The 27156-nt window shown below is 46.6% G+C and overlaps 1 protein-coding gene across 4 annotated transcripts in view; it reads right to left on the minus strand.

Moving 5' to 3' along the window:
• Positions 1–636: 636 nt before the first annotated feature.
• Positions 637–27156, minus strand: part of LOC126534502 (uncharacterized) — a 34347-nt gene continuing 7827 nt past the window's right edge. The window contains exons 7-16 of one of the 4 annotated variants that reach the window (XM_055072319.2): positions 26910–27003; positions 24934–25110; positions 20960–21079; positions 17697–18117; positions 15269–15475; positions 12432–12695; positions 10475–10738; positions 6781–7044; positions 4546–4812; positions 637–2056 (exon numbers count right to left, since the gene is read on the minus strand). In XM_055072319.2, the coding sequence (XP_054928294.1) occupies positions 1491–2056; positions 4546–4812; positions 6781–7044; positions 10475–10738; positions 12432–12695; positions 15269–15475; positions 17697–18117; positions 20960–21079; positions 24934–25110; positions 26910–27003 (2644 nt within the window). In that variant the 3' untranslated portion in view covers positions 637–1490. The remainder of the gene's footprint in view (positions 2057–4545; positions 4813–6780; positions 7045–10474; positions 10739–12431; positions 12696–15268; positions 15476–17696; positions 18118–20959; positions 21080–24933; positions 25111–26909; positions 27004–27156) is intronic. The other 3 variants (XM_055072321.2, XM_055072320.2, XM_055072322.2) reach the window with 3 other exon arrangements.

Raw genomic sequence — 27156 nt, forward strand, 5'->3', positions numbered from 1 at the left:
CATGTGTACGTACCCGTACATGTGACGCCTGCGTACTCGTGACGCCTGCGGCAGAAAGGGTGTTCCACACCCGCTGCCAAGGTTTGTGAGTGGTGGCGCTGGCTAACACTCCCAGGGTTCTAGTAGGAAACATAAATACCCAAGAAAGTGGATGGGAGAACAGAGCAGCGGTAGCTCAATTGGTAGAGCATCGCACGCGTAATGCGAATACGTGTCGTTGCCCACCGGCGGCAAGTTGTTCTTTCACCCACTTTCTTTTCCATTACTTTATAATTTCTTTAATTCATTTAGTAAGCACAAGTAATTTCGTCTATGTTGTCCTTGGTGTCAGTGTTTGTTCGCTTCTTACATTATATATATATATATATATATATATATATATATATATATATAGATAGAATATGCCATCGACCACTTGTGCCGTGAATGGGTGCCAGCACTGCAATAATAGCACCACCCGCATACCCTACCCCTTAGCTTGGCATGGCGAAAAAAAAAGAAGGAAGGAAGAAAAAGAAAGAAAAAGAGAAAGCAAAAAAACAAGACAGAAAAAAGAAGGAGTCCTGGCTAATGCAGCCAGAAAATATGGTCTTCGAGATTAGTTTCTGTTACTTGCAGGGAGCCGTCACTAGGACGTAAAATTTGGACTCAACCGTTTATTATAGGAAACAAACTACTTCAAAAAACACGAACAGCAAGAACGTCATCCCTACAAAAAATATTACTTTCTTAAAGTAATAGTACTACCTTCATATCCTACCACTTAATTAGCTTGGCTTCGCTAAAACACCAACAAAACCTGGTGCATGCAGCCAACAAAAGCATGGTCTTCAGGGATCAGTTTCTTTTACTTGGAGGAAGCCGTAGCTGGGACGTAAATTTGGACACCACCTTTAATTGCAGAAATAAGTCGCTGCTTCAGAAACCATGAGCAGTGAGAACATTGGCTTGATAAACAAGATATTACATTCCTACAGCTAGGGCCGCAGTTGTCTGCTTCCCACCAGTGCCGTCCTATAATCGCTGTCGCACTTACCTATCCCTGTTTCCAGCATGTTTCTAGCGTACGACTGCACCCTCACTGCAGATTGAAAAATTGTGATGAAAAGGTTCCGTGCAATTTTCCTCTTTAGCACTTTGTGATTGGACACAATGACTCGTGAACTTTACGTTGTACTTAAATAACGGGTAGCATAAAATTGTTTTTCGGTCCTTTTAGAACCTGCAGCTTGGCGTATGTATAGGCTGCAACGACGACGTAACCGGTTAGAACATTGGCCTACGAAGTGAGTGTAAGAAATTACGCGTGGCGTAGGGTGTGGAAATCGACCCGATAAGATTTGCAGAACGAATTTGCATCCTACATTGGGCACGAAATGCTGCGTTCGTGAGATAACTTAAAAGGGAGCCGGTTAACTTTATTGGGCATTCAATGTACTGCTGCGCTCGTATGAAAGTGCTTGCTTAGAGCACTGGCACGAAGGCGCTCTTCAAAGGCACTCGGGCCTGTTCGCGAGCGTCGGCCAATTACATGCCTGCCGCTGGATGTCGAAAATAGTGCCTTGCGCGCAAGTTCTTAAGATCGGGTTAGAATGGACGCACTGATAGTACTTGGCGCAGTCCGACTCGTGAGGCAAAAGTTTGTCGCTTTCGAGACCTTTGCAGAGGTCGCCTTCGTTCTTCCTGGTTACCGGCACTACAACAGACGTTTCACGATCCTCTGGCTTCGTAGGCGGGGCAGATGACGTCGTGATTTTGGGCGTCGGATGATCTGGGGGAGTTGTGGGCAGGGCCGACGAAGCCTCGAGTTCAGGCGTTGAAGGAACCGATGGCGTCGTAGTCGGGACAGGCGACGTTTCGACTTGAGGCGTTGGACTCTCTGTTGGCGTGTTAGGCGAGACAGGCGCAGTCACAGACAGATGGTCGCTGCTTTTATCGGTCGCTGTGGCCGGTTGCGTGGTAGGTGGCGCTGCTTCACCAGGTGTGCTTGACTCGGAGTGATCGTCACTAAGATTTCCGAGCAACCTCCACCGAAAACGTCCACCATCCTGATCCTCTGCGATACAAAGCGGATGGAAGCATTAAGTGGTCAGCAGTCCAGATAAGCAAGGGACGTTTACATTATTGGTGCAAAATAAATTAAAGAGGAAATTAATAGAATTACAGTCGTTACAGACATAGGTAACTGCACAATATAAATGCATAGATTTGAATGAGGAAAGTAAAAATTGTGAGCGATACCATCTCATGTATGATATTGAGATTAATACAATTAGCATGGAGTTATTGTAGCGGAACAGCGTACCACCGCTGTAGAGACGCGTCATGCATGAGGCGCATTTGCATCCGGGATGCTTTCTCTCCTTTCCCTTTGGACACACTGCGCCAACCAGTGGTGTAGACGCCAAGTCCGCTCGTGGCGCGTGTGTGAATATTTAATCAGACAAGGTTCTCTGAATAGAGCATATGACGTGGGTTCATTTCCGACCTACAGTGGAAACGTTTTGACTTTTAATACGTCTGCATTCTAGGGTACCTCACGTATGTATGTATGTATGTATGTATGTATGTATGTATGTATGTATGTATGTATGTATGTATGTATGTATGTATGTATGTATGTATGTATGTATGTATGTATGTATGTATGTATGTATGTATGTATGTATGTATGTATGTATGTATGTATGTATAATACTATGTTCCGGCGTTGTTTAATTATTTACCCTGTAACGTGCTGCAGTCAACATCAAGATACAAGCTCAAGAAAGCACTAAAACGTGCGGATTTAAGCGGCTATAACACGTAAACAAATAGACCTCGCTAACCTCCTTCCGTATTACGCCTACAGAGTGGCTTTGATTAAAAATGTGATCAGAAAGTTTGTCCCTGCACAGCTTTCATTGGAGTATTTGTGGTTCTGACTCATTTTGTTATTTATAATCATCTACTCATATTTTATTGTGCCACGCAATGTATTCGTGTGGCATGGTGATACATGTACGCGCCAGATGTGCTTCTCAAACCTGTATATCTGCATATACGTACATCTATTATAAATGCGTACAATGTGAGTATCAGTGTATGTATATATATTTACCGCTTCCCTGTATTTATTTTTTTCTTCTCTTTCTTTCTTGATATTGTAACAGTTTGTATGGTGCTTGTCACGCTCTGCCAGTCAAGCCAAATGCGACTTTGGCAGGCCTGATGAATGTATTAGGTTTTATAGAAATAATAAAAGTTAATTATGTATGTATGTATGTATGTATGTATGTATGTATGTATGTATGTATGTATGTATGTATGTATGTATGTATGTATGTATGTATGTATGTATGTATGTATGTATGTATGTATGTATGTATGTAGGTATGTATGTATGTATGTATGTATGTATGCATGTATGTATGTATGTATGTAGGTATGTATGTATGTATGTAACCGTTTTTCCGCCTACCTGGGTACAATGGCTAGTCCATGGTCCAATGGGTCACGGGGATGCTGGTTTAGGGAACTGGGTTCTAAAACCGTGGAAACAAACTGAGTCTTCTCGCATGTGGTAATATGTACATATGTGCGGTACTTCAACGGACCTCTTTCATGCCGACATGGGTCACTGTAGGAGCGGGACAGGGTAGGTGGCACTTTTCAAAGAGATTCATGGACGCCGTCTCGGAACACTAAGTATCTGTTCCTTGGCCTGGCGCAGCCTTCAATGAACCTCTTCGATGCCAACTTGGTTCTCTGGGGATGTGGTAGCAGGTTGTGTGCCGCTCTTCTAGGAACACCTTTGACGCAGACTTGGAAAACTAGGTATGCGAAACCGGAAATCTGCCGCCCTACAACGACAAAAAAGATCCTTAAATTTTTCGTATGCCGGGCGGAATCAAATCTATGCCACAAGGTCTCCTCGTGACCAGGAATCCGACAGCTTAGCCAGGTGCCCCGCAAATGAATTGGGTATGCGCCGCTTTTCAATGAACCTCACTTCAACATTGGTCACTCAATATGTGCCATTGGTTGTGCGACAAGCGAGGGAACAATTCTCAGCGTTCGCGCGCACCGCTGGGCCCTGCTTTTCGGTGACGACGCGCACAGTTCTCAGCGGCGCCGCTAGATGGCGCCCAGTAGGCTTATGGAACCGCGAAAGAGGAATTCCGCTGCAGTGCACGCCTCACATATAACTCGTTTCGACTGTGGCAAAAGGTCGTGTCTCTATGTTGATTCAATAGTAAATGCGTTACGCCCATACTCATCGTGAGATGGGTTCTGCCGATCTTTTTTTTTTGTAGTTGAACAGCAGATATCCAGTGACACATACCCAGAGACCCAAGCTGGTCCAATGGTTAATTTCAAACGTGATGACCTCATCCCCGCAGCCCAAGGCTCTACAGATTAGATCATGGAATATCCCGTGACGCTCGTTGGTGGGGATACGGTTAGAGACACAGACAGGCAGACACACAGAGAGGTAGCGAAAAAACAGATGGACATAATACAGATAAATCATAATCCTAATCATGCTTCGATTTTCTCGATTACCTCGTAACATGGGGGATTTCGTTGTTGACGCCGCTCGCGTTGTTGCTCCAGGAGTAGAAGTTGTTGCCGTCGAATGGGGCTCCTCCGTCGCGTTCGTAATGAGCGGTAAAAACGTAGTACGAGCATGCGACTCCGTGGTCTCAGGCGTGTTTTGTGTCGGACCCTGCGTGGTAGGTGGCGCTGCTTGACCCGGAGTGCTTGATGCGGAGTTGTTGCCAAGATAGTTTCCGAGGAAGTCCCATAGAAAACGCCCACCTTTCTGAAGCGCTGCAATCCAAAGCGGATGGAGGCATTAACTGGTCTGCAGTCGACATAACCGAGAGACGTTTAGATTATTGGTGCAAAATAACTTAAAAAGGAGATTGATCGAACTACAGTCGTTACAGACATAGTTGACTGTACAATATAGATACAAAGATTTCAATGAAGAAAGTAAAAATTCTGGCAGAAAGCTTCTCTCAAATAATGTTTATATTCATACAATTAGCACTGAATGGTTGTAGAGGCACAACGTACCACCACTGCAGAGACGCGTCATGTGTGAGGCGTATTTACATCTCGGATGATTTCTCTCCTTTGCCTTAGGAGACACTGCGCCATCCAGTGGTGTCGCCGCGAAGTCCGCACGTGACGCGCGAATAACATTTTCTGAATAGAACATGTGACGTGGGTTCATTTCCGCCCTGCACTGGAATAGTTTTAATTGACTTTTAATACGTCTGCATTCTTAGGGTACTACACGTATGTATGTATGTATGTATGTATGTATGTATGTATGTATGTATGTATGTATGTATGTATGTATGTATGTATGTATGTATGTATGTATGTATGTATGTATGTATGTATGTATGTATGTATGTATGTATGTATGTAATGTAATGTATGTATGTATGTATGTATGTATGTATGTATGTATGTATGTATGTATGTATGTATGTATGTATGTAACCGTTTTCTCGCCTGCGTGGGTACTATGTATAGAGCACAGTTTAATCGGTAGCGCATCGGGTTGCTCTGCTGATGGAACAGGGTTCGAAAACGAACGTCGGGACAACTTGCGTCACTGAGCATTTGGCAATGCACACGTGTGGTTATTCAACGAAACTCTTTCAGGCCGACATGAGTCACTGTAGGCGCAGGACTGGGTAATGCCACTTTTCGAAGATTTTTCCAAAGTAAGTAAAGTGAGTGAGTGAGTGAGTGAGTGAGTGAGTGAGTGGGTAAGTAGGTAAGTAAGTAAGTAAGTAAGTAAGTAAGTAAGTAAGTAAGTAAGTAAGTAAGTAAGTAAGTAAGTAAGTAAGTAAGTAAGTGAGAGAGTGAGTGAGTGAGTAAGTAATAAGTAAGTGGGTAAGCAAGTAAGTTAGTAAGTAAATAAGTTAATAAGTAAGGCAATAAGTAAGTAAGAAAGTAAGTAAGCAAGTAATAAGTAAGTAAGTAAGTAAATAAGTAAGTAAGTAAGTAAAGTTCCTGGTCCGTTTTAACACAAGGCGGGCGTTTTAGGTGCCACACAAAAAATAAAGTTTTTTGCTGTCTACAGTTCACTCTGGTTTTTTTTTTGTTCGTGGACTGCAGAGTTTCAGCGCAATTTAGCAGAACTATCTATAAGCACTGCCCCCCTTCGTTCGCAGTTCCGCAGGCAATGCCGCGCCAAGACGAGCCAAGCCAAATTTTGTGTCGCCAACTGAGTGGCATGGCAGCGCGTGGGTGGCGTCTCGTAGCCTGCCGCCAACGCTTTGGCTACCGTCGCATGGGTGGGTCTGGCTGGGCTCCACGCGGGTTTTCTCAGCAACACCGCTAGACGGCGCCAAGTAGGCTTAGGGAAGAGCGAAAGAGGAATCCCGCTGCAGTACACGCCTCATACGTAACTCGTTTCGACGGCGGCAACAGGTTGTGTCTCTATGTCGATCCAATAGTAAAGGCATTAAACCTATAGTCCGCCCGAGATGGGTTCGGCCGAATTTTATTGTAATTGAACAGCGCCACATACCCACTGACACATGCCCAGTGACTGAAGTTGTTCCAGTGGTCAGCTTCAGACCTGGTTACCTCAGTACCGCAGTGCAATGGTCTACACATTACACCACGGACTACCTAGTGACGCTCGTTGGTGAGAATACGGTTAGAGGCACAGACAGGCAGACACACACAGAGGCAGCAGAAATACAGATGGACATAATACAGCTAGATACAGATAGGTAATAATCCTAAGCATGCTTCGATATTGTGGAGTACCTCGTGACATGAGGGATTCCGTTGTTGGCGCCGCTTGCGTAGTTGCTCCAGGAGTAGAAGTTGTTGCGGTCGAATGCTCCTCCGTTGCGCTCTGAATGACTGGTACAAACGTAGTACGAGCATTCGACTCCGTGGTCTCAGGCGTGTTTTGTGGTGGAGCCTGCGTGGTAGGTGCCGCTGCTTGACCCGGAGTGCTTGATCCGGAGTTGTCGCCAAGGTAGCTTCCGAGCAAGTCCCATATAAAACGCCCACCTTTCTGAAGCGCTGCAATCCAAAGCGGATGGAAGCATTAAAGGGTCTGCATTCGAGATAGGCGAGAGACGTTTAGAGTATTGATGCAAAATACTTTAAAGACGAGATTGATAGAGCTACGGTCGTTACAGGCATAGTTAACTGTACAATATATATACAAAGATTTCAATGAAGAAAGCAAAAATTACGACAGAAAGCATCTCTCAAATAATGCGTATATTCATACAATTAGCACTGAATGGTTGTAGCGGCACAACGCACCACCACTGCAGAGACGTGTCACTTATGAGGCGTATTTGCATCGCGGATGCTTTACCTCCTTCCACTTTTGACACACTGCGCTATCCAGTGGTGTCGCCGCGAAGTCAGCACGTCGTGGGTGCGTTAATATATAATCAGACAATATTTTCTTAATATAGCATATAACGTGGGTTCATTACCGCACTGCACTAGAAAAGTGTTGACATTTAAGTTTTAATATTTCTGCATTCTTATGGTACTTCACGCATGCATGTATCCATGTATGTATGTATGTATGTATGTATGTATGTATGTATGTATGTATGTATGTATGTATGTATGTATGTATGTATGTATGTATGTATGTATGTATGTATGTATGTATGTATGTATGTATGTGTGTGTGTGTGTGTGTGTATGTATGTATGTATGTATGTATGTATGTATGTATGTATGTATGTATGTATGTATGTATGTATGTATGTATGTATGTATGTATGTATGTATGTATGTATGTATGTATGTATGTAGTAACCGTTTTTCTGCCTACGTGGGTACAAAGGATAGCTCAGCACAATGCGTTGGCGCACTAGTTGGTGCAAATCCATAATTACTTTGCTTAGAGCAAAACAACGGACACAAGAAAGACGACCCCCAGGACAAGGTGCTACTCTCAACTGACGTCATTTTATTGCGTCACTCCTTTATAGAGAGCAGAATTCAGAAGTACAAGCGCAGTGAGCACCATGGGAGGTAACCACCACAACATCCGATCACCAGAGTGCACTCACGTGACAGAATCCAGAAAAGCATATTCGGCCCTGTACAAAGGTTGAAGAAGGCACACTAATGCACCGCGAACCCAGTCAGAATTATCGGAAGCTTTGTCCTTACAATGACTGGATTCGCAGTGCATGAGTGTGCCGTCTTTAACCCTTGTACAGGGCTGGATATGTCTTTTTTATTCTCTCACGTGACTGCACTCTGGTGATCGGATGTTGTGGTGGTTCCTGCACATGGTGCTCACTCCGCATGTTCTTCTGGATTCTGCTCTCTATAAAGGAGTGACACAATAAAATGATCTCAGTTGAGAGTATTGCGCCTTGTCCTGTCGTCTTTCTTGTGTCCGTTGTTTTGCGCTAAACAAAGTAATTATGGACAATGGATAGCCCACTGTCGAATCAGTAGCGTATCGTGTTGATGTGCTGAGGGAACAGGGTTCGAAAACAAACGTCGGAACAACTTGCGTCACTGAGCATGTGGCAATGCGCATATATGGGCGGCATTTCAACGAAACTCTTTTATGCTGGCATGAGTCACTGTAGGTGCGGGACTGGGTAGATGCCACTTTTCGAAGATATTCTTTGACGCTGTCTTGGAACACTAAGTATGTGCCACTTCGTCTGTGCTAGTCTTCAATGAACCCCTCTCATTCCAACTTGGGTCACTGGGTATTGGGTAGTAGGTTGTGTGCCCCGCTTCTAGGAACGTCATTGACGCAGACTTGGATAAGTAGGTATGTGCAACTGGAAGTGCGTCGCTTTATATTAAGAACAAAGATCCTTCGAATTTTCCCTATGCAGTGCGGAATCAAATCATTGCCACAAGGACTCCTCATTGCCACCAACCCGAAAGTTTAGCAGGCTGCCCCACAAACGCATTGGGCATGTGAAGCTTTTCAATGAAGCTCCCATCAACTTGGCTCTCCTAGTATGTGTCATTTGGTGTGCGACAAGTGAGAGAACTAGTCTCAGCATTCGCCCGCACCGACGTCGCACGCTTCTCACGAGCGCCACTAGTTGGCACAGCGTGTCCTGAAATAAGCGTCGGAACAACTTGCGTCGGAGTAAAGTTTTGAAGTGAGGGAAGCTCACAGCAAAATTGATTGTGAAGAACTACTGAGGAATATGGAAGAATGTAAATGGACTGGGAGAGCCTTTATGTATCGTATCTGTACAGGAAAACATTGGTTCACGGTGGAGGAAAAGAAATAGGAAGCTTACCAGTAAGTATGCGGTCTGTAGAGTGGGCAACACAGCAACAAAAAACGTCAAGCGGAAAGTCAGAGAGGCTGAAATAATCTCATGGGTGGCGGCAACGGAAAAGAAGCCTGCCATGAGTAACTACTTAAGAGGAAAAAAGGAAATCAGGAGGGAAACAATTTATGATAAGTCAAAGGGAAGCTCATTACTTTTTGAAGCGAGATCGGGATGCCTTAGAACACGCACCTATAAAGCGAGATATAAGAAGAAAGAAGAAACCTGTGATTGGCTGCGGTAAAGCTAGGGAAACAATGGAACACGTTTTATTAACATGTGAAGACATCTGCCCAGCGGTCGGTTTAGGCACCACTGGCCTCCTTGAAGCCCTTGGGTTCAGCAAGAGCAGGGGAAAAGCAAACATGTCTGCAATAGAGATTAGTAAGAGGCGATTGGAAGATTGGTGGAAGAAAAGTATGGAAACGAGAGAAAACGGAGACGTACAAAAGCAAATTGGTGGTCAGAAAATTTGGTTATTGGAGTTCATTTTGTCGTTTTTTCTTCATCTCTTTTTTAACCTAGGTAGGAGATTAGGCAGTGTAATAGCAAGAGCTTGGGAGCGCAACCCACCGCCTCGTTCCAAAGGGGACGCTCATAACATCCATCCATCCATCCATGAACGCGAGAGAAGAGCCCGGTTGTCGCACGACACGTTTCTCGGCGTTCGGACGAGCCGGTGTGCCCTTCCTTTAGGTGACGACGCGCACACTTCGCAGCGGCACCGCTAGATGGCGCCAAGTAGGCTTAGGGAAGCGCGAAAGAGGAATCCCGCTGCAGTACACGCCTCATACGTAACTAGATTCGATGGTCGTAACAGGATTGTGTACCTATGTCGATTCAATAGTAAAGGCATTACGCCCATAGTCAGCCGGAGATGGGTTCTGCCGAATTTTATTGCAATTGAACAGCGCCACATACCCACTGACACATACCCTGTGACAGAAGTTGGTCCAATTGTTGGCTTCAAACCTGGTTACCTTTGCACCACAGTCCAGTGATCTACACATTAGACCATGGACTACCTAGTGACGCTCGTTGGTGAGAATACGGTTAGAGACACAGACAGGCACACACACAGAGAGATAGCAGAAATACAGATGGACATAATACAGATAGATACAGATAGGTAATAATCCTAAGCATGATGAGATTTTGGGGAGTACCTCGTGACATGAGGGATTCCGTTGTTGGCACCGCTTGCGTAGTTGCTCCAGGAGTCGCACTTGTTGTCGTCGAATGCTCCTCCGTTGCGCTCGGAATGGATGGTACAAACGTAGTACGAGCATTCGACTCCGTGGTCTCAGGCGTGTTTTGTGGCGGAGACTGCGTGGTAGGTGCCGCTGCCTGGCCCGGAGTGCTTGATCCGGAGTTGTTGCCAAGATAGTGTCCGAGCAAGTCCCATATAAAACGCCCACCTTGCTGAAGCGCTGCGATCCAAGCAGACGGCAGCATTAACTGGTCAGCAGTGGAGATAAGCAAGACACGTTTAGAGTATTGGTGCAAAAACTTAAAGAAGACATTGATAAAACTACACTCGTCACAAGTGTAGGTAACTGTACAATAATATGTAGAGATTTCAATGAAGAAAGTAAAATTTGGAGAGATGCCATGTCTCGGTTAATACCGATATTAATGCGATTAGAATTGAACCATTGTAGCCACCCGACCTACCGCCAGCGCAGAGATGCGGCGTGTATGAGGCGTATTTGCATCCGGGATGCTTTCTCTCCTTTGCCGTTGGACACTCTAAGCCATTCAGTGGTGTCGCTGCGAAGTCTGCACGTTGCGCGTATCTGAATATATATTAAGACAAGATTTTCTCAATAGGGCATATGACGTGGATTCATTTCCCCCGTCCACTGGAAAAGTGTTCATGGTCTTTTAATGCATTCGCATTTGTAGGGTACTTCACGCATTTCCGGGGCTACGCATGTATGTATGTATGTATGTATGTATGTATGTATGTATGTATGTATGTATGTATGTATGTATGTATGTATGTATGTATGTATGTATGTATGTATGTATGTATGTATGTATGTATGTATGTATGTATGTATGTATGTATGTATGTATGTAACAGTTTTCCCGCCAGCGTGGGTACAATGGATAGCCCACGGCCGAATCGGTAGCGCATCGGGTTGCTGTGCTGAGGGAACAGGGTTCGAAAACAAACGTCGGAACAACTTGCATCACTGAGCATGGGGCAATGCGTACGTATGTGCGGCTTTTCAACGAAACTCTTTCGTGCCGACATGACTCACTGTAGGCGCGGGACTAGGTAGGTGCTACTTTTCGAAGATATTCGTTGACGCCGTCGTTGACCATCGAGTATGTGCCACTTGACCTGTGCTAGCCATAAATGAACCTCTTTGATGCCAACGTGGATAACTGGGAATTTGCACTGGAAATGTGCCGCTCTACAACGATACAAAGGATCCTTTAACACTTTCCAATGCCCGGCAGAATCAAATCCACGTCACAAGGGATCCGGAAGGCCAGCAACCAGACAGCTTAGCCAACTGCGCCACAAATGATTTGGGTATGTGCCGCTCTTCAATGAACCTCATGTCAACTTGGCTCACTTAGTATGAGGCAATGGTTGGGCGACAAGCGATGGAACAATTCTCAGCGTTCGCACGCACCGCTGTGCCCTGCCTTTCGGTGATGATGCGCGGACTTCGCAGCGGCGCCGCTAGATGGCGCGGAGTATGCTTAGGGCACTGTGAAAGAGGAGTGCCGCTGCCGTAACACCTGATACAGAACTCGATTCAAATGTGCCACTAGGCTAATTCTCTCTATGTTGATTCATCGCTGAACGCATTACGCCGACAGCCATCGTGAGATGGGTTCTCCCGAATTTTGTTATAATTGAACAGCGGCACATACCCAGAGAGCCAAGTTGGTCCAATGGTTGGTGTAAAACCTGGTTATCTCAGCACCGCAGTCCGATGTTCTACACGTTAGACCACGAACTACACAGTAACGCTCCTTGGCGGGTATACGGTTAGAGGCACAGACAGGCAGACACACAGAGAGATAGCAGAAATACAGATGGACATAATGCCGCTAGATACAGATAGGTAATAATTTTAATCATGTTTAGATTTTCTAGTGTACCTCGTGAAATGAGCGATTCCGTTGCTGACGTCGCTCGCGTAGTTGCTTCAGGAGCAGCAGTTGTTGCCGTCAAATGCTTCTCCGTTGCGCTCGGAATGGATGGTACAAGCGGAGTACGAGTATTCGACACCATGGTCTCAGGCGTGTTTTGTGGCGAAGCCTGCGTGGTAGGCGGTGCTGCTTGGCCCGGTGTGCTTGATCGGGAGTTGCTGCCAAGATAGTTTCCGAGCAAGAACCATAGAAAGCGCCCACCTTGCTGAAGTGCTGGGATCCAAAGCGCATGAAGCATTAACTGGTCAACAGTTGAGATAAGCAAGATACGTTTAGGTTATTGATGCAAAGTAACTTGCGGAGATTGACAGTACTGAAGTAGTTACTGGCATAGTTAATTGTACAATATATATATACAAAGAGTTCAATGAAGGAGGTCAAAATTCTGAGAGGAACCCTCTCTCAAATAATGTCTATATTTATACACTTAGCACGTAACTGTTGTAGCGGCACAACGTACCACCCCTGCAGAGACGCGTCATGTATGAGGCGTATTTGCATCGTGGATGCTTTCTCTCCTTTCAATTTGGACATACTGCGCCATGCAGTGGTGTCGCCGCGAAGGCCGCACGTGGCGCGTGCGTGAATATATAATCAGACAAGATTTTCTGAACAGAGCATATGACGCGGATTCATTTCCGCGCTGCGCTGGAAAAGTTTTGACTTTATATACATCTGCATTCTTAGGGTACTTCACGCAATTCTAGGGCTACGCATGTATGTACACATACATACGCACATGTATGTATGTATGTATGTATGTATGTATGTATGTATGTATGTATGTATGTATGTATGTATGTATGTATGTATGTATGTATGTATGTATGTATGTATGTATGTACAGGCGCCGACAAAAGTGGTATGCTCCACGCAGCGGGAGCCGGAGCACCAGCGTCGCTCGGCATTTTGGCGAGCTGAAGCACGAAACATTGACGCGAGTCAAGCGACATGCCTGCAGATAATAAAGGGCACCCATTGGCGGTCTAGATACCAGATGCTGCCTGTAGATGGCGTTGCGATGCAGTTTGCCGTCGCTCCAGCTCCCGCTGCGTGGAGTATACCAATTTGTCGGCGCCTGTGCGTACGTACATTTAATTGCATGTATGTATGTATGTATGTATGTGTGTGTGTATGTATGTATGTATGTATGTATGTATGTATGTATGTATGTATGTATGTATGTATGTATGTATGTATGTATGTATGTATGTATGTATGTATGTATGTATGTATGTACGTATGTACGCATGTATGTACGTATGTATGTATGTATGTATGTATGTATGTATGTATGTATGTATGTATGTATGTATGTATGTATGTATGTATGTATGTATGTATGTATGTATGTATGTATGTATGTAACCGTTTTCCCGCCTGCCTGGGTAGATTGGGTAGCCCGTGGTCGAATGTCTAGCGCATTGGGCGGCTGTGCTGAGGGAACAGGGATCGAAAACAAACGTCGGAACAACTTGCGTTGCATTGGGCAATGCACACATATGTGCCACTGAAAGTGTGCCGCTCTACAATGAGAACGACGATCCTATAAAATTTTTCCGATGCTGGGCGGAATGAAATCAACGCCACAAGGGCTCCTCAGGGCCAGCAAGTCGATGGTTTAGCAGGCTGCGCCATAAATGCATTGGGCATATGCCGCTTTTCATTGAACCTCTCGTCAACTTGGCTCACCGAGTATGTGTCATTTGTTGTGCGACAAGCGAAGGAATATTTCTCAGCTTTTGCACCTAACCTGCCTGCCATGTCTTTCGGGGCCGACGTGCAGACTTCGCAGCGACACCGCTAGATGGCGCCAAGTAGGCTCAGGGAACCGCGAAAGAGGAGTACTGCTGCAGTACACGTCTCACATATAACTCGTTTCGACGGTGGGAATAGGTTGTGTCTCTGTGTTGATTCAATAGTAAACGCATTACGCCGATAGCCATCGTGAGATGAGTTCTGCCGAATTTTTTGTTTGTAATTGAGGAGCCGCACATATCTAGTTGCACAGAACCAGTGAATAAAGTTTGCGTCAAAGAGTTGCATAAATGAGAAAGAGAGAGAGAAACAACTTTATTGAAATGAAGATTGTGTTTGGTTACTGCTGTTGGAGCCCCTCTTCGAGTGCCTCACTGGCCATTGCGGCTCGCCAGGCCTCGTGGAGTATTGCCAATTGGCTTCCCAAGTCCCGTTCGGAGAGTCGCGCCTCCCATGACCAATTGATGAGTCTGTCATTGAGTAGCACCGAGATGGCGTTTGCCAGACGCTGCGTTATTTGGTAAGTCATGTGTTCGAGTGTCCGAGTGGAGTCGCACCACGGACATCGGTCACTGTGTTTGCCGGGAAAAAAAAATTGCGGAGTTTGTAAGTGTGGATGGTTGTGTGTTTGTATTCAGCGAAAGTTCCTCGCCTGTCGCCTGTTGAGATGACCGGCCCGTACTCAGTGGCCCAAGGGGGTCGAACGTTTGGTTTCAAGTCTGCATCTCTGAGCACCGCAGTCCAATGCTCTACCCATTAGACCATGGACTACCCAGTGACCCTCGTTGGTGGGAACGCGGTTAGAGATAGCAGAAATACAGATAGACATCTGGAGAGTGCGTGAAGTATCCCGAGAATGGTAATCGCATTAAAAGATCAAGGAGACGCAGGTAAAATGCTAGATGGTGATATATGTTGCAAAACCAGATTAGATCAAGTAGGCTAGGTTACTGTTCCTCGTCGCCCCGTCGCAAAGGGGGTGCAAATAAAAGTAATCATCCTGATCATGCTTCGATTTTCCGGTGTACCTCGTGACATGAAGGATTCCGTTGTTGACGCCGCTCGCGTACTTGCTCCAGGAGCAGCAGTTGTTGCCGTCAAATGCTTCTCCCTTGCGCTCGGAATGACTGGTACAAGCGGAGTACGCGCTGCTTGGCCCGGAGTGCTTGATCTTGAGTTGCTGCCAAGATAGTTTCCGAGCAAGAACCATAGAAAACGCCCAACTTGCTGAAGCGCTGCGATCCAAAGCGCACGGAAGCGTTAACTGGGCAGCAGTCGAGATAAGCAAGACACGTTTAGAGTATTGGTACAAAAACTTAAAGGTTACAAGTATAGGTAACCGTACAATAAAATGTACTGATTTCAATGAAGAAAGTGAAATTCAGAGAGATACCATCTGACACTTTATGTCGATATTAATGTGATTAGTGCTGAAGCATTGCAGTGGACCCAACATATGTATGTATGTATGTATGTATGTATGTATGTATGTATGTATGTATGTATGTATGTATGTATGTATGTATGTATGTATGTATGTATGTATGTATGTATGTATGTATGTATGTATGTAGTGGCGCCGAGTGTGCTTAGGGTACCGCGAAAGATGAGTCCCACTGCAGTACACGCCTCCTACATAACTAGTTTTGACGGTGGTAATAGGCTGTCTCTATGTTGATTGAATGGTAAACGCATTAAGCCGACACTCATCGTGGGATTCGTTTTGTCAAATTCTAGGTGGGCCGACGGCGCGAATCTTTTCGATGGGCTGTGTTCTCCCCGATGAGTTTGTGTTGAACGATAGACAGCTGAAGGTTACTTCGCTCGCCGCTCCTGCCGCTGTTCCTCATGCCAGTGATTTTACAGCGGGTATCGGCAGTCATCCAGTGCGGACCTTGCTGTTTGCCTGTGCGCGCGGACGCCGTGCTAGGTAATTTAAATAGTAACCAAATGATAATGGGGAGTTCTACTCCGGCGGCTACGCTTATGTGGCGCGGCCGCGCGAGTCCTATCTTGAATACGACGTATGATGCGGTCAGTGTAGGCGGAAAAGTCCACCGAGAGCCGATAGCGTCGTGTGCGCTATTGGACCCATACGCTTCCGCGTCAACCGCGTTCACGAAGTGAAAAGTCACTCTAACTTTTCTGTAATTGAGAGAGAGAGAGAGAAAGATAGAGGAAAGACCGGGAGGTTAACCATAGATTATCTCCGATTGGCTACCCTGTACCGGGAGAGGGGCAAAGGGATGCGATAGGTGAGAGATAGCAAAAGAATAAAAGAATACCATACACACACATACCTACGATACAGAACTGTTTTTGTGGGTACTATCACGCAGTTTGCGAAGGCGTTCCTTGTGTTACGCAGTGCCACCGTCCAATCCTACGTCACACAGTGTACAGTCACAATTTGTCACAAAGTCCGGTATCTTTTAAGTAACGCAGCAGCGCCTTCATAGCGGATCGCGCTGATGTTCACGTAGGCCAGTTTCCAAGGATGTTGCTTTCCGTTATTGGGCGCTTGTCGAGTTGGTCTAGGGTGGCTGAGAAGGCTGTTCATTGCGGGTTGAAGCGAGGGCACTCACAAAGAAGGTGCGCCATTGTTTCGTTGCACCCGCAGAAGACATAGAGTGGGCTGTTGGCCATTCGGATAAGAAAAGAGTACGCATTTGAAAATACTACTCCATACGATACTCCAAAGCATAGACGGACTAGAAGGGTTCAGTTACGTCCTGGATGGTCGGGTGGAGTACGGAGCTGTAAATTAGGGTCCAGGGTATGAAGGCGTGCACTTGTGTATTCAGATGAATTCGTACGAAGGACACGATATAATATATAATTGGTTGCGAGTCACTGTGGCATACATGGCAATGATCGAGTGGACGCAGATGCCCGATCTGCCCATGACGGCGTCGACTACGTTGCCATTCCTCTTTCGAGAGCTGACGCAGCGAGAAAAAGCTTTCCGCACTTGCGCGTGAGCTAATATTCTATAATTGAAGAGCAGCACATATCTTGTGGCGACATCCAGTCACGCAAGTTGGCGTCAGAGAGGTTCACCGAAGAGCGTCACATGTGCAGTGAGCCAAGTTGCTTCAATGGATGTCTTTCAAACCTGGTTCTCTCAGCACCGCAGTCAAATGCTCTACTCATTAGACAATTGACTACCAAGCGACGCTCGTTGGCGGGAATGCGGCTAGAGACACAGACAGGCAGACACACATAGAGATAGCAGAAATACAGGTAGACACCTGGAAAGCACGTGAAGTACGCGTATCCCAAAGAATGCGAATCGCGTTGAACGATGAAGGAAATGTAGGAAAATGCTAGACTGTGACAGGTGTAGTAAAACCAGATTAGATCATGCAGGCTAGATTACTACTCGCCGTCGCGGCGGCGCCAAGGGGATGTCAATAAATATGACAATCCTCATCATGCTCGTAATTTTCGGTGTACCTCGTGACATGAGTGATTCCGTTGTCGACGCCGCTTGCGTGGTTGCTCCAGGAGTCGCCGTTGTTGCCGTCGAATGCTTCTCCGTCGCGCTCGGAACGAATGGCGCGAAAGGGGTGTGTGCCTTCGGCTCCGTGGTCGCGGGCGTGTTTTGCGGCGGACCCTGCGTTGCACTGGCACTCGGCTCGGCAGTCGAACTCGTTGGGGGCTCGGTGGGGGCACTCTTTCTCCGTCGTTGCACGTCCTCCCACCAGGTGGTGTTCGGCGGGTCGTAGTAGAAGTGCACGTAGTGATTGGTGATGTCCAAGGTTGAGCGGAGAGCCTTCAGAAGATGTGACTTCTGCGCGCAGCTTCCGGTGTAGTCGCCCAGATCCACAGACCTGACTGCGGCTCCGCGGTACTGCCGTCCCATTACCATTCTCGCCTGAATAAAAAAAAAAAAACAAAAGAAAAACAGTATTTTGTAAAATCAACGCGTACTCGCGTGAGAAAGGTAATCCGGAATGGGGGGAAGCTCCGCTTCGATTAGATATTAATTCGAGATTTGCAATACGAGCGTGAAGTACCACGCCAAACGTGCGATTAGCCTAGTTTGAATTGAAATATTCAAATGCATGAACGTTGGCAAAATTTGTGGTTGTACGCGACCCAGCAATTTATCCGTCTTACAGCGCGAAATACGCTGTATTTACGCTGTATTTACCTTGTTTAATATAGTACAAGTATGATAACAAAGAACTGCATAGTGTAAAAATGATGAAAATAGAGTCCCACAGCCTATAAAAATGAGCATGTTTGATAGACGACAATATTTAATATAAAGAAACGCATTCACCTCGCCGAGCAGGTTTGTGGGCAGAATACTACATTTATTTAATTTCTGTTATAAATTACGTTTAATTGGTACATGAGCGGTTCCTACAGTATGTGATGGAGCAGAAGGGAAGTGACGAAGTCTACGCTCATTTCGCCTTATTTTAGGCGTGTTTCTCGCATCATTGCGTATCGGAGTGAAATATGCACAATTCAGTTGAAGGTAACCTAGTGCAAAAAAAAAAAAAAACGTGATTTAGCTTCTGCAATCTTATGCTGTAAGCTAAATGATAAGATTGTCAGAACCACTGTGTTTTCCGCTTTTCCGCCGTCGTTTTATCTTACTTTTAGTTGGATTATTTCACGAGTTACGGGCACTCGCTGTTAGTGCGTTTTTTCTTTGGCGGAATGAAGGTTTCTTCGCAAAATGGTAACAATGTTTGTAAATCATGTCCATAGTTACATTACGTCTGTTTTTTCCCTGAACGCAAGAAATTAGGATTCCAGGAAACGTAAAACTGCAGAGTCATCTGCGCGCGCGCGTAACCTTTGGTGTAAGTAAGTAGGGGCTTTTTTTTGACACTGTTGCGCAGAGCGCACAGGACTTCAGCGAAAAAACAACACACGACAGCTGAGCGCAAACTATCAACTGGCTTATTTTTCAGCAAACGAAGCGTACATATAGCCTACACGCATGCGCAGGGATGCTCTTCCCACTCTACCTACGCCCTCTAGTGTCAGTGATTATGCTAATCTCTTTATTGCTGAGTGAAATAGACGGCGCGCTTACACATGAGCCCTGTGGGTCTATCTTGATGTCGTATGCTTCCGCATGTTGTATATGTCAGCGCGCCGTCTATTTCAACCAGCAATAAAGAGATTAGCATAATGACTGACAACAGAGGGCGTAGGTAGACCGGGAAGAGCATCCCTGCGCATGCGTGCAGGCTATATTTGCGCTTAACTTTGCTGAAAAATAAACGAGTTGATAGTTTGCGCTCAGGTGTCGTGCGTTGTTTTCTCGCTTAAGTTCTGTCCCTTCGTCGCTTTGCGCAACAGTGTTAAGTCGAACCAACCATCCTAGTGCGGAATTTTCCTTAACTGCTTTTTGTACTGTCAAGAGGCGGAGTTTCCATTGCGAACAAAGGTGCGGCGCGGAGACACGCACCCTACAGGTCCCGTGGACGCGATGGTGAACCTGGAGGGGTTGCAACGGTCCCGTTTGGGTACAACAGGTGACCCCGCACTGTTCGTTGGAAACACCCGTTAGAGTGTTTCCGTTTCAAGTGGTTGATATCCGATCGAGCAGCCATCATGGTTACCGCTCATATGACCTCGTTCGTTTTTGAGATTCAGGCTCGTTGGTACGTCGTCCTCATGAAGGCCCCTCGGGGTAGTTCAACTATTAAGCTAACTTGCAACAAACAAGTCGTTGTTCGATGTTGGCGAACCGGATCTTTTTCTCTGGTTAACCTCCCTGCCTTTGCCCTTTCCTCTCTCTCTCTCTCTCTCTCTCGATGTTGGCGCTTTCTGTCTGTCTTGTTATCCCTCTGTGCACATGTACTGTAGTTGCGCTACAGCGAAACGGCATTTGACCACGTTTCATCCTTCACAGTGTCTTCATATTAACGCGGGTGCTCGCACCGCCTCCATCGGCGGTGCGAGCAGTTGCCGTTCCAGTCAGTTGCCTTCTCCTTATCAGTGACGAAAAGGGCCTTTTACCACGTGATGCTCTTATGATGTCGTCGTAGCTGGGCCAACGATTACAGTGCGGATGCGGCGTGCATTGGCGCTACACGCGAACTATAGCTTTGTCAAGGCAACAGCCGAGGCTACCTCTCCGGTAGCGCAACATGACTAAGAATATTATTCCGCGGGCTTGACCGCTACAGCTAACGTGTCACTCAGCTATCGGACAGCTAATGTCCCAAGGTCGCCGAAGCCAACAAGAGTGTCTGCAGCACTTTTAGCTATGGACCAGGACACATTTGAGTATGCGGCCGATTCTATGAAAACACGATTTGACAGATACATAAACAAGGCAGCGATTATTCAAAAAAATCATTTAAACCTCGCGCATTGTGGGTTTCGGTGTGAGCGAAATTTTGGTGAGCTGACAAGACGAAACGGCATGACACAACAATCGACTCGGTGAGGTCTTTAGTCGTGTCTCGCGCAGCGGAGCATCGGGCTATCGTGCCTAGAGACTATCGTTTGAGATCCGCCATCGAAGACATGTTAATGTTTTTGACGAATAGACAGTTTTTTAAATTCCCGCTGAACCTGCTCGGCAAGAATCCGACCGACCGACTCATCCACGCCAGACGTCGCAGAGTGGTAGGCATTTAAACATTCGCTTACATATATAAGAAAAGGGTACAAAGAAAAGAAAGCACTTTATACTAAGAACGCTTCGCTGGTACTGCCGCGAAGGGCCTCCAAACATGGCTTACCTTGCGGCGTATGCTGTCGTCATCCTCGTAGGACACGTACTGATCAGCCTGCTTGAGGAACGAGCAGGCCTCTTCACCGAAGCGTTCCCGCTTCCAGCCGGCCTTGATGTGGCTGCACAACTGCATTCACGAGATCGTAGAGTGGCAAAAAAGGTGATCTGTGTAAGGATCATGACAGAGTACGTCTCGAAGCACGACGAAGATTTACGTCACAAACCACTTGCGCATTGCGGCAAAGACCGACTATATTTACAGTGCAGGAGCACCAGGTGGACGCGGGCTGACGCACACAATGCTCCCGTCCGTCTCGCGTTCCCGCGACAAACCAACGCGAGCCCCATTGTCCGCACTGTTGCGAAAGCATAGTTTCGGACAGGCTCTGTCGTAGGAAGACGGGAGGCGTGCAATAACTATCAACGTCATTAAGAAGCAATTAAGAGTCGTTGTGTCAAAAAGACTGTGACCAGCTGTGGAAATACATTCCGCTATGACAGGCTGACAGACGTATTCGACGGGGCTGCGGCAGCTCTTGACTAGTAATACAGTAAATATCTTTCTCACACCAGAAAAAAGAAATCTCCTGCTGTGCTCCTGAGTGCATGGCAAAGAAAATTGCAGTTTACGGCTCTGATGACGATGCATCCAACTTGGCCGCTGCACTGCAGTCGGAGGTCAACAGCTCTTTAGCGTCTATTGCAAAATGAAAGCCTTCAAAACTGTCCGCAGTTGCATTTATAGACTTCATTAAAGGCTGACTGATGGGTGAGATGCTCACTGGACAATGATAAAAAGCGCAATAAATGTTTGTGGAATGGTGACATGAGCTCCCACATGGTTAGTGCCACAGCTTAAAAACACTGCTTTTCTCCGTTTTCGACTCAGTGCTTTGAAGAAGTGTGCGATACTTTTTTCGAGGCCTACGGTGTACACTTCTGAAAATATGAACTATATAGACTGAAAATATGTATTTCCTTAAGCAAGCACATATACGTATGTAAGGTGTCCCAGCTAACGTTGGCCATGCCGTTGAGCGAAAAAAGAAGATAAAAAAAAAGACACGGTGCAATACAGGATTTTAACGCCTACGGCATTCAGTCATCAGAGATCCACGGACCGAACACATAGGTTTTATAATTGTACTTTGCATCGTGTTTTTAAATTTTTTTTATTGCGAAGCAATACTACTTTAGGTCGCACTTCAGCCCGTTTCGTGGCGAGGTGGTGGTAGGCACCATTGACCTTTAGCGTGACCTCGCTGCGTGACGTCACACCACGTGACCTAGAGTGACGTCACACCAGCTGTGTAAAAACGGGGCCCCATCTCACGCCGTCGCGAGGCGAGGCGGTAGCCACCAATGGCGGCCTAACTCCCGCACCTCTCACCAGGGGCGCTACGGTCGGTGTGACGTCACACCAGCTGTGTAAAAACGGAGCCCCATCTCACGCCGTCGCGAGGCGAGGCGGTAGCCACCAACGGCGGCCTAACTCCCGCTCCTCTCACCAGGGGCGCTACTATTGCTTCGCAATCACCAGGCTTAACCAAGCTAAGCCACGGCCGCTTTTTTTTTAGTTGAACAGCTTGGCTAGCGTTAGCTGGGGCACACGGTATGCTTTTGTGATTAGCCTTCGCTTCGGCAATCTCATTATCCCTGATGAGAAAACACTTTCACAGATCTTAAGCCCTGTGAATGTTGGCGCTACAGGCGTAGCAAGGTTGAAAAGCCGGCAATCACAAAGTGCCTTTCACTTAGGTTCTATCCAACAGCATCTCCACACTGGCCGGTTCTCAGTCGTTTGCCTTTAATGACAGCGATCGTTTCGATAATGATACGATTGATGCGGTGTCGGACAATTGTCGATGGCACTTACATATAATAGAAGCTTCTTTAAAAAGGGCCCTGTGCCCGCATTCACGAAAATATCTTACGCCAGAATTGTTCGTAAGAGAAAGCCTGAGCCAATCTTCATGCTGGACACAATATTAGCGAAGGCGGACAGCCAATGGTAAAGCGTATTCACAAACGTGAATTTTTGTGAATTTGGGCATTGACAAATGCGCGCGCTTTCTGTACATACCTAATTAACCAGTCCGAATAAACACAATGCGTTGTTTTCTTTTTTATTTCTTTCTACGAGCAGCCAGCTCTTGCAGGTTGTAGTAACACTTTAAACACTTTACCTTTCTTTCTTCATCCGTGTTACACACCCATTGTAAATCTTTGTTTGATATATAATTTACCTTAAATGTTTTACTTTGGGTGAACATAGGAGGCGTGTTAGCAATCCCGTAAAACGTTTGTGCCATGCACTGTCACTGTCAGTTCGCTAAAATACTCGCCGCAGCAGCTTTCCTTCGTATTCAATCACGGCGCAAATTGCCGTTGAGACAATGCGCGCACATGTCAGGCACATTGCCCAGGCCCCTTGCCACCACCTCGCCGCACTTACCGGGGAAAGACCCCGCACGTCATTTAGCACAACTGTCAGTGCATATCATGCCTCACTTACATTGGGGTACGCACCTGCGGCAAGGTCGGGGTCTGTTCCATGGTGATTGTGCAATCCTGATGTACACCTCCTAATTTCGGGACCTCAGAAAAGGTCAGATCTACCACCGTCTGCACTGAACCAATTGAGCTTACCCCTGTTGTATGATAAATACAGCAGCCACGTACACATCTCTATTGACGGATAGACTACATCGACCAGTTCTGGCGGTGCTGTGTTTATACCGACGAGAGGAATAGCACTGCGATTCAAGACGTCACATGTCCCGATGTCCACCACTGCAGAACTCACAGCTCTGCGCAGTGCGCTTTGATTTATTGAAACGGAGACTCCTGGTACGTGAGCTGTGTTTTCCGACTCGAGACCGTCTTTACACAGCATGCAATCAATTCTCAAACGTGGAGCTCTCGGACAGCTAACGTATGAAATTGTGAAACTTCACCACGACGTCAAACAGAAAGGCCGCAAAATTATTTTCCACTGGCTACCTGGCCCTTGCGGGATCCATGCAAATGATCAAGCAAACAAAGTTGCCCGAGAGTCGCATCAAGGACAACACGGCGATCCCATTCCTTTTTCCAAGTCAGACGCTGCAAGGCAGCTTCGTCACCTGGCACGCAAACTCGCTTTAACATACTGGAACACTCCAAATATAAGGCGCATCTGGTCGCACGAGCTGAACCCTTCGCTCCAGCTCCAACCTCCACCTGGGCTTCACCGACGTGAGTCATCGCTTCTGTACCCGCTGTGGTTGGGAGTGGCTTTCATGAAGGCGTACACTACTTTGATTGCAATTACCGACAGTGGTGCATGCGACGTCTGCGGCGTGGAAGATAACATCTGACGTTTACTGTGCCACTGTCATCGATTTCAGTCGGAAAGACAAACATTATCTATCGCATTGCCACGACTGGACGATCGCCCTTGTCCGCGCACATGCTACCGTCCCCATCGCTGGTCGGCCCACAAAGCTCTGAAAGCACTTTTGTCTTTCTTGAGGGCGACCGGTCTATGTGAACGCCTTTGACTTGCTGGGGCCCTGCGCGTACGTGCGCGAGCTCTCCGCGGCTTTCCTCCCTCTCCTACCTCTCTCTATCTCATTTTTCTATTCCCTCTTTCCCGTCCCCTCGAGCCAAACAAATGCATTTCTGGGTCATTGCTTTCCCTCTTTCTTTCCTCCTCCTTCTCCTCCTTCGTAGTAACCTCCTCGTGGTAAAAAAAGAAATACGATATTGTCGCAGGCAGAAATATGCATGCAAATGTAGAGATTTTATACAAAGTTTCGCGAAGCAGCCAAGATGTCCGTTTGGTCTAGAAAACGCAGCATGGTGTACTTCACAGCACTTGTCATCGTCGTAGTTGTCACTCTGCTCACAGCACCATGACAACATTCATTTGATTTGGTAGATGGAAGACTGCAGAGCATCATTAACCCACTCGATGTGTGTGCTACACTGCATAATTACCTCGAAAAATGCGAGAAAACCTTGCAGCTTCGTGTAGGGCCCAGCGTGACCCGGGAACACTATGTGAGTGCCGGAAGGCTGAGCCACCGCTGTGTACGTTCGACCGGACAGCGGGATGTCGAGCACTATTCGCTGTCGTGGGGCACCTTTCTCAACTATGAGCTCCGCTCTGTCGATCTGCAAGACAAAGGGAAACGTGTTGCGTTTCAGGATTTGTCGCAAGGGCACTATGCAACACTATGTTACGATGTAAGAATCGAATATCGTATAACTGCACGGGGAAGAAATACACAGACTGTCGCTATGTTGCTTCTTACCATAACTGGCATCATGGCTCTCGTATTTTGCAGCGTCTGCTTACAACTCTCATGCTTGTTTTTTTTATGGCATTGACTGAGTCAACACATTTAGTGTCATTGGCTAGCACGAAACAGTAAATGGGATTTGCTATGCGTAAATGCGATTGCATACTGCTGGTTTGTTTAAACGGTCGAAGTTTGTGAGAGAATTATACAAAGAGAGAACGTTTGCTAGGTAAAGGCCAAGCGCAACAAGTGATAATTGATGTGAGCGTCATTCTCTACGGGTTCTGGCTACATATTCGTATTTTCCCTTCGAGGCGCTTGTTGCAATGCGTATTAGTTCAGTATTTCTCAATTTCTTTTTGCTGTCGTGGGCCCTCGCTATATATAATGGCGATTCAGTGACCGCGATGAGTAAATTTAATTCTTCATGTTTTAGAAAAAATCATGCCATGTAGTGGGATTGTAACGCTGAATGAATGTAGTATGAAAACCTACTGCCACGCCGCCTGATAAAAAAAATCTGATGCTGCTTACCCGAAACGCCGTTGCTGTGTTACATCCCTTAGAAAAAAATTGTGATTGTTCTCGCTGTAATGTCAATCGAGCGAAGGAAGCGGCTTGACACAGGTCGTCGCAAATTACCCTCCAGACGCCTGGGTCACTTATTTATCGTGCTCGCCGAAGGCGTTTCTCGACTGCGCTGCTCGCGGACTTTCTTGGACGTACTCGAGGACGCCTGGAATCGGTGGCTCTGCGTACCACTGCATTCTCGCCCCGGCCTGAACCCTACTCTTGAATGCTGTCGGCTAAGAACCTCACTGTTCGAATACTTTTAGGGACGCATCTAAGGATGGAGGTACGTTCTTGGCGGGCCAGCTAAGTTATCATTTCTATGCGGGAGTATTTGCCGCGAGGCACAAATAATGAAAGAAAGCCAAATAAAAGCCTCCGACTCTGCATCGTGCAAAAGCCTCAGCCGTGTCTTTGCGAGCTTATTGCCCGTCACCCAACGGTCGTAGTTTTCGGGTAGGTTTGGCTTCAGTACCGCCTTTCTAAAATTCTCAACTATCCGCGTCCGCGTTGTAGGACGCATCAAAGGCAGGTGTTGCTGAGCATCTGACGCTGTCACAGGCGCCGACCACTTGGGGCACGTCTTTCGGTCACCTTTTGTCGACCCCCTCCCCCCGCCTTGGCGATCCCTCGGCTGGAGAGGCCACGTACTGAGTTACGCTGCTCTACGCTTACTAAATACACAGTCCGCGTTGACTAAGAAGTGATACGCTGCTAGTCTTTCACGTGCATCTAAGAATGAGAACTCGAGGTACACGAATTCTGGTAGATCGCAATGATGTCTCGTCACCTCATCGTAGCTAAACTTGCCTCGCCGAGTGGCCCAAATGGATGCTGTTCTAAAGAACTCGTAATTTTTCAAACAATCTGTACGCTCCGTCACTTTGGCAAACGGAAGCGTCCGTTTGTGATAGTTCGACGTGCAGCACTTAATGAGAGATCCTTTAGGCACGACTTACAAAGTGCCATTAGGTGACACGCACCAGACTTTAGAAGCGAGCAGGCTTTTGCGAACTATGCACATTTATATACAGCGCTGAAGACCAGAACAATGTTTACGAGGGTAGACAAACAAGGAGTAGAAAGGCTAAGTATACTTGCATCGGTCATGTCCATGGTCCTTGTTACGTTTAAGAATGCGCCCTTTGGAAATTCCAGGCAGTCACTAGTTTTAACCAAGAAGAAGTTGACTTCTCTGAGAAGAAAAAAGAAAAGAGCCGAGAAGAAAGCAGGAAATAAAGCCACGTTTTGGGAGGATGTCGGTGCTCTTCTGCAATAGGATTTGCGTCTAAAATCTTAAAACTACATTGTGATGAAATATCCACTTTCTGAGTTTGTACGATGAACA

This window comes from Dermacentor andersoni, chromosome 7 (genome assembly GCF_023375885.2).
Source record: "Dermacentor andersoni chromosome 7, qqDerAnde1_hic_scaffold, whole genome shotgun sequence".
Taxonomy (NCBI): domain Eukaryota; kingdom Metazoa; phylum Arthropoda; class Arachnida; order Ixodida; family Ixodidae; genus Dermacentor; species Dermacentor andersoni.